This window comes from Egretta garzetta, unplaced genomic scaffold (genome assembly GCF_000687185.1).
Source record: "Egretta garzetta isolate BGI_Z169 unplaced genomic scaffold, ASM68718v1 scaffold204, whole genome shotgun sequence".
NCBI classification, from domain to species: Eukaryota; Metazoa; Chordata; class Aves; order Pelecaniformes; family Ardeidae; genus Egretta; species Egretta garzetta.
In genome coordinates, this window is record NW_009259424.1 from 140,639 (window position 1) to 148,543 (window position 7,905).

The 7,905-nt window shown below is 55.1% G+C and overlaps 1 protein-coding gene across 1 annotated transcript in view; it reads left to right on the forward strand.

Annotated features, from left to right (window-relative positions):
• CDH23 (cadherin related 23) overlaps positions 1–7,905 on the forward strand; it is a gene marked incomplete at its 5' end in the record, with an annotated part of 196,107 nt that overhangs the window by 110,744 nt on the left and 77,458 nt on the right. Inside the window, 6 exon segments of the mRNA XM_035892587.1 lie at positions 1,278–1,350; positions 1,630–1,746; positions 2,322–2,434; positions 4,893–5,000; positions 6,229–6,418; positions 7,660–7,805. Coding sequence (XP_035748480.1) covers positions 1,278–1,350; positions 1,630–1,746; positions 2,322–2,434; positions 4,893–5,000; positions 6,229–6,418; positions 7,660–7,805 — 747 coding nt within the window.

The window sequence follows — 7,905 nt, forward strand, 5'->3', positions numbered from 1 at the left end:
GCGGCGCCGGCTCTGGCTCGCGGCCACCCAGCCTGGCCCGCGGCACAGCTCAGCCGGGTCTGGCTGCAGGCGGCACGCGGGTGCGTGTCCAAACCTCCCCCTCTGCCTTTAACCTGCCCGGACCCCCTGGGTTTGCCGTGGGGTGATGACCCTGACCCAGCTCTACGAGGAGGAGGAGGAGGGAGACACAGAGGGCACCCCAGGCAGCAGGCAATTTCCTCATTACCCTCGGAGGAGACGCAGTGAAAGCTGAGTGATGCAAAGGCTGATTAAAGACCACCTGCTTCCGGCAACGAGAGCAGAGGATGGCAATTTAATTGCAGCGTGATGGGCATCATTTGCACGTGAAATTGTCTCAAATATCAGGTTCGGCGGCAGCAGGAGCAGCTGAGCCTGCAGGTCCCTCAGCAGCCTCCAGGTAGAACACATCTCCAGAGCAGCCCCAGGGAAACAGCAAAGCCCATAACGGTGTTTTAATGTCCTGGTGGCTCCATCCTTCCCTCCGTAGGCGCTTGGGTTTGGTTCATTTAAGGCAGATTCTTAACATTGTTTAAACAGCATTTAAAGCCCCCCTGGGGGAGCTTTAAGCTGGTCCAAAATCTGTTTTGAGGGATGTCTCGAGCAATTGCTCCTGCCTGGTTTCACCAGGCCGGCTGCAATCGCTGGCGGAGGGAGTGCATTGGTGTGCAAGCCAGCTCCCCTCCCCTCCCCAAAAATGCTGTCGCTGCTCTCTGCAAACACCCACCGTATTCCTTCGCTTAAACAAAGGCAGCCAAAGCTCAGCATCTCCTCTGGCCAATCCAGCCCACTTGGTGGCCTCACAGTCCAGGCGACCCAGAGCACTAAACCACTTGTGTGCCACTCCAAGGGGATGGAGCAGGTCCATGAACAATGCTGCTGTGCTTCCTGCGGTCTCAGTCTTCCCAGGGCTTGCGGTGGAGGGAGGAGCAGCTCAGAGGGTGCTTGGCTGCAAACGGCAGCGGTTCCTCAGACCTGTTGGGTATTGCCCAGGGTGCTGGATAATGAGGGAGCCGGTGTTGTCCCTGCTGTAGGGCTCAGCAAAGTCACTGACAATCAACTTACCTTAACCTCAGCTGACTCTGTGTGCTCAGACCTCCAGCGCCTTATCCCTACGGCCATCTTCCCCACACTTCCACCTTGAGCTGGTCACATCTTGAGATGCAGCCGGCCAGGAGCATCCCCGTACCAGATTTTTGCAGCTATTTGACCGTTTTGCCTTCTTCCCAACCAGCCTCTCGACCTTCTCTTTGCTTCAGGATGAAAATGACAACCCCCCCACATTCAGCAAGCCCTCCTACGTTATAACCGTCCTGGAGGACATCATGGCAGGTACGGACCATGGCCCTGCTCCTCCTTCAGGCTAGCAGAAGGGCTTGGGGGTCTTACAGCCAGAACGGGGTGGGTGATGGCTTTTTGGGGAGGCAAAAGCCAAAGACCTGGCAGAGCTTCGTAGCCATAGGGTCTGGGGGTTTGGTCCCACTGTGCATGCAGGCGAGGGGACCTTTTGGCCAGGTGACCTGCAGGAGCGGTGGGGAGGATGGGGCAGCTGGGGAGAACTGCTCCAGGCTGCGAATGCCCAGCCCAGCCCTCATTTATGCTTCCCCCAAGGAGCCACAGTGCTGTTTCTCAATGCCACGGACATGGACCGGTCCAGGGAGTATGGGCAGGAGTCGATCATCTACTCCCTGGAGGGCTCCTCGCATTTTCGGATCAATGCCCGCTCAGGTGAGCCTCCGTATGCACTCTTCTTCTTTTCCTTTCAGTTCCCTCTCCTGAATTCCCCCTGTTTTCTTCCCCATCGTTTTTCCTCTTTCACCCTCCATCCTTCCCCCTTCCTTTCCTTCTCTCCCCCGAGTAGCCTGCTTAGGAGAAACAAAATTTAAGGGATTCACCAGATTTCAGCCACCAGCACTTGCTCCGTCACCGTGAGAGCTTTGGCAGGGGCATCGGTGGAAGCTCAGCTCCTGGTGGGAGCAATGCCTGAGAAAAGGCTTTGGCTGCAAGGGCTTACGTTAGCTAAGGAGCTGCTGCCTGCCTTCCCTTGCTGGCATTGGTTTTGGTTCATTCTGGGCAGGAACGAGCATGAGGGATCACCAGGCAGCTGTTAAACGGGCTCCCATGGGAAGACACAGCACGAAGCTTGCAGGCTGACCCTTCCAAGGTCCTTCTGCTTGAAACTCAATCAGAAGAAAGGGCCCATTTGTGAAGGATCCTCTCCCTGTTTCAGTGTCCCTTTTTTTCATCGGTGTCCCTCTTGGCCATACAACATCTCTAATCCCTCTCATCTCCTGTGGCTGCAGGAGAAATCACGACGACGTCTTTGCTGGACCGGGAGGCCAAATCTGAATACATCCTCATTGTCCGGGCAGTGGATGGAGGTGTGGGCCACCACCAGAAGACAGGCATCGCTATGGTGAGTGTGTGAAGAGCGATTCCCATCTCCTCGAGCCACCGGTGCCTGCCTGGGGCTGGCGTCGGGGGAGGGCTGCCGGGGCACCGATGCTTCAATTCCCCATGCTAGCAGTGTTGAATTTTAGCTGTGTGAACAGGTAAGGAGCACACAGCGATGTCTGCCCTCCAGGCTGCTCCCACCGCTGCTCGCAGCCCTTGCAGAATGACTGTCTGGGCTGCGTAGACCTTGAAGTTCGGCTCCCTTTCCTGGCAAGCCATTTGCCCAAGAGCCACTTGACCTTCCAGCGCTTTGCCGGTCCAGCTCTCCATGCGTAGGCAGTACTGGGTACCTATTCCACCCACAGCACAGCTCCCTTTGTTCAAGCCTCTTGAGAAAATGTTTAGTTGGAGAGCCTGCAGGCACGCTTAGTTGTTCCTGATGACTGCTATTCACATACTGCCTGGATCGAGGGCTTCCAACTAGTTTGTGATGCATGGGCTCCTCAGAAGGTTCTGGTGGCAGTGCAGGCCATTGTCCTGCAGATTGAAGCCGACTGCTTTGCTTTGCCATTGGTGCGCATCAGGGAAAGCCGTCATTTGCAAAGGGTTTGTAAAAGTCTTTGGAAATATCAGGTCAAAAGCCAAGGATCCATCTCTCGCTGCTCACAGCACCAATATTCGGTTTGAATATTTCGTAACATTTGGGTGCTCTTGCTCCTGGGACACTTGGTTGGGTTGCAGAAGAGATGTCCCACACAACAGAGGACAATGCAGAGACATATTGTGGCTGTGCTGAAGAGATCCCTTAAATAATTGTCACCAGTACTGAGGGCCATCAGGAGGGGCCTCATCCAGGCAGCAGAGGAGAAGCTCCCTATGGACCATCCCAGAGGCGCTGAAGGCCTTGGCCAGGCAACAGCATGGCCTGCCGTAGTCATAGAATCGTTTAGGTTGGAAAAGCCCTTTAAGATCATCAAGACCAATCATTAATTACCCTAACCCTGCCATCCCACCACTAAACCCTGTCGCCAAGCACCTCGTCACACATCTGTCAGATGCTGAGTTCCCCGTTGGGGGTCCAGATGAGATGGTGTTCTCCTAATAGCTTTATTGAAAGGCAAAACAAGGTTTTTGCAATGCAGATTGCAACTAGGGGGAAAAAAAATGCATTATGGTTCCTAAAATGTAAAAGATAAGTAAAGCTCGGTGAGAAGCAGGTGGCCAATGAAGTTTGCCTGCTGTTGTTAGCAAGTACATACACCCAGGACTCAAAGCTCTTACTTATAATCATTTTTGATCTGGGAAGAAGGGTCCATTCAGGGGCTTTGCAAGGTCTCTGGATGGTGGATGAGTAGAGGTAGAGGTGGGTCACCAACCTCCCCTGGGGACCACCCCGATGCCTTGGCCTTGTGCCTAGGGCACAGCACCAGAGACTGTGGTGTCCAGATTTGCCTCTTCTACCACGGGGTGGCACCAGGGGCTCAGCCTGGTGCTGTGGCAGGGCTTGGGAGGACGGAAGAGCCCAGGAGAAGCTCCGCTGAGACACCCTGCGTGGGGCTCCAGGTGCCGGGGTGGTGGTGGTGGGGTGTCCCCTCTGCCCCCTCCCTTTCCAGACTCACAGGCTGGATTGAGACGGGTGATGTGGGGAGGCGAGAGACTCGCAGGCAGCAGGATGCATCGCTACCCTCATTTAGATGCCGTTTCTCACGCTGAAAATGAAGATAGGGAGCACTTCAAGGCACCGTCCTCTCCCATGCTCTCTTCTTTTCACACCTCCACCCCCTGTTACCATACCCTCTCCCAGTTTCTCATTTATTCTGGGGGTGGGGTTTTACCAGTCATTTGGGTTTTTCCTTCCTTTCCTGCCATACTCCCACTGCGCCCTCTCCCCCCACCACCGTGACCGATTTGCATCCCCCCTTCCCCAGTGAAGTGCTTGAAATCTTTTTAGCCGGGCCAGCTGTGACAGGAGAAGGGGGGATGGCTTTAAACTGAAGCAGGGCAGGTTTAGACTAGATCTAAGGAAGGCTTTCCAGTGAGGGTGGTGAAACCCTGGCAGGGGTTGCCCCGAGAGGGGGTGGAGGCCCCATCCCTGGGAACATTCCAGGCCAGGTTGGCCGGGGCTGTGAGCAACCTGATGTGGTTCAAGGTGTCCCTGCTCCTGCAGGGGGGTTGGGCTGGGTGACCTCTGGGGGTCCCTCCCAACCCAAAACATTCTAGCATTCTATGAAAACCCCTCCCACACCCCTGCAGTTGTTTTCCCCACAAGGTAATAAGCACATGTGGACCAAACCAAAATCAGATATGCTAAAGAGCCTTGGCTGTGAAGATGCAGGAGGTTGTTTTTCTGCGGGTTTACCCCCCGGAGGGTGACCATGCCTGGGGTACCTGGTGCTGCCGCCGTACATCCAGGGGGACACGCCATGCTGCCCCGGGAAGCAATACCCCTGGCGCAGCGTTGCTCGCTTGCTCTCTCACAGGTGAACATCACGCTGCTGGACATCAATGACAACTATCCCACCTGGAAGGATGAGCCGTACTTCATCAACCTGGTGGAAATGACCCCCCCCAACTCGGACGTCACCACGGTACGTGTGAGGGAAGGCGGCTGTTGCACAAAAAGCCTCTTCCTTTCACCCGGCGAGGTCGGAACAGGGAGCCACCTCCGAACCGGTGTCACCCCAAACCGGTGTCACCCCAAACCGGTGTCACCCCCAGTCAAGCCCCATCTTGCAGAAGTCCATTGAACAGGTTGCTCCTGCACCTCCTCGCTGCTGCCCATCCCACGTGTTTCTCCTCTCTGCTGGGATTTTTTTTTTTTTTTTCTCCCCAAATTGTGTGGGTTTTGGCCAAATTCTCCTTTTCTTAGCCTCGCCTGCGACCTCCTTCAAGGACCTCTCTGAAAGACATTGATTTACAGCCTTTCAAGTCCCGCTGGTGAAATAAAAGAGAAGGAGAGAGGGAGGCTTATACTCCATCACGCCGGCAGAAAAATGACGGGCACGAAACGGAAAATAAATGAGGGAAAAGCAAAGAGAATCCACAAAATCATATAAGGGGGAAGGCTAGGAAAGAAAAGGAGTTGGGGGGGGGGCGGGGAAGGAAGGTCTGGCACAGCCGTTTTCTCCCTTCCGCGCGGCACCAGCCCCACTGCTCGGCGCCTGCTTGAAGGCATCTCGCCGTTGACACCCCAATTAGTTGCCGGGCAAATAATTATTGTGTCACCCCTACAATGTAAATTCAGCCACGGGACAAGCAGCGGGGGCCAGGGAAGTTACAAGTGTAATGAAGTTGGGGTGGGGTTTTTTTTAATGTAAACGTGTCCTGTAATTAAAAATATCGCAGGGAGGACAATAAAGCACAAAATGCCTGGCGTGGAGGAGCACCCACCAGTGAATTATTCTCTGTGTTTCCGATGCGGCAGCACAAGTTCCTCAGCGTGCCTCTTCATCACGGTTATTTGATTTTTCTGAAGGGTGCTTGTCTTCTAGCCAGTTTTATTTAAAAAGAGCAAAAGCCCATTCGGCTGCTGCGTGCTCTTGTCTCCCTCACCATGCCATTCCCTCCCGGGCTTGCAGGCCGATGTCGGTGAGATTTTACACCTCAGTAGAGGTCTTGAGGGTACAAAATCCCTGTAAATATCATGAAAATACACAGCGGTGTGGAGGAGGGAGAACTTCTTGCTGCTGCCGGTATGGGGAAGGCTGCCATGGGAGCTCAGCCTCCTTATTAGACACTGGTGAATCTACATAGGGACACACCATGGGATTTAATTCCCATCACACTGCTTTCATTTTTGCTGTTGTTCCACGGTAGGTGGTGGCCATCGACCCGGACCTGGGGGAGAACGGCACGGTGGTGTACAGCATCCGACCCCCCAACAAGTTCTACAGCCTCAACAGCACCACGGGCAAGATCCGCACCACCGGCGTCCTGCTGGACCGGGAGAACCCCAACGCCCAGGAGGCCCAGCTCATGCGGAGGATCGTGGTGTCAGTCACCGACTGTAAGCCCCACTTTGGTCCTGCTCCTCTTTGCCACGGTGGTTGGTCTTGCCCCGCCGTGGCTAGAAATGGCTGGGGCTTGGGTCGTGTGAGCATTGCTCACCTCTCCCTGATGGCTTTGACATGCCAAGCTGAACTTTTCTCGGCCTGATTTTTCCTTTATGATAAGGTTTCGATTTTTTCCTGCTCTGAGCATAAGTTCCAAAGATGTTTCCAAGGTTAAAAAATTGAGAGGAGGTTAAAACCTGTTGCTAAAACAAACCCGAAAGCCTCAAAACACAAGCACGGTGGCTTCTGCAGCAGCCCTGACGATGAGCCTGGGAGGCTCCCCGTCATCGCAGAAGACGCCATTCTTTGCATTTTGCAGTTAAAAAACCAAACCTGAAGGCGCCTGGCCTGTGAAACGCCCGTTCTGCAGGAGGCCCGTGCCGTAGGTGGCCGGGGCTGTAGCACCAAGATGCGAATGCTCAGCACAGGCAGGGGGACGAGGGCCGCGCCGGGCTGCTGAGAAGATGCAGAACGTCAAGGCTCATGGGGGAACGTGTTTGGGGCTGCTCCGCAAGGTCGGCGGGGAGGGCCAGGGTCTCTCTGCGGAGCTGAGCCTGCATGGCTTGCAGGACTGGCGAGATGCCACGATGGGGGCTGGTTGGCTCCATCGGCATCTGGGCAGGTCAGCTGAGCAAGGGGGGAAAGAGCTGATCAAGCGTGAAATGTCTTTTGCTCTGGGAATAGTATCTTAGGGAAACTTTTCTAGGGAAAAAAAAGAGAGAGAGAGGGAGATGAAGGTTGGACTTGATGGTCTTAAAGGTCTTTTCCAACCTAAACGATTCTACAATTCTAAGGTAATTTTCCATGATCCAGCTGGTTTCCAACAGCCTTAACTCTGCCCCTTTCTATTTTTGCATCGCCTCTGCACCGTGTTATGGCCGTCGTCCCATCCGGCCCGCCAGAAGGACAGGGCTAAGGGTCGATTGGTGTTGCTATTGGTTTTTAGTTGCATGTGTGGGGAGATGTCAGTCTGTCTCGCACGCCCACTGCCAGGGCGAGTGTTCCCCTGCCAGGGGACGATGCCGTTAGTCCAACGGGCTGCGGTGCAAGCAGTAGCATGGACAGGTTAATGCCTCGACGGGGAAGCCCCATCCTGCATGATGGTCTGAGTGGGGAGCGAGGATTTCTTTTGGAGGGAAAGGGTTGGAAGGGGCTGGAGGCATTCACCTTGAAACCCCGTTCCTGGCCCCCACAGGCGGGAGGCCGCCCCTACGAGCTACCAGCAGTGCCACGGTTTTCGTCAACCTGCTGGACCTGAACGACAACGACCCCACTTTCCAAAACCTGCCCTTCACCGCCGAGATCGCTGAGGGCCTTCCCGTAGGCTCCTCCGTCTTCCAGGTGAGCCTGCCCCATTGCCGCCATGCCCTGCTCTGGGAGCTACTGCTGCTGCCATTGCTTCTGCAAAGCAAGCTGGCGATGCATCCCCTCCGTCCCCTCC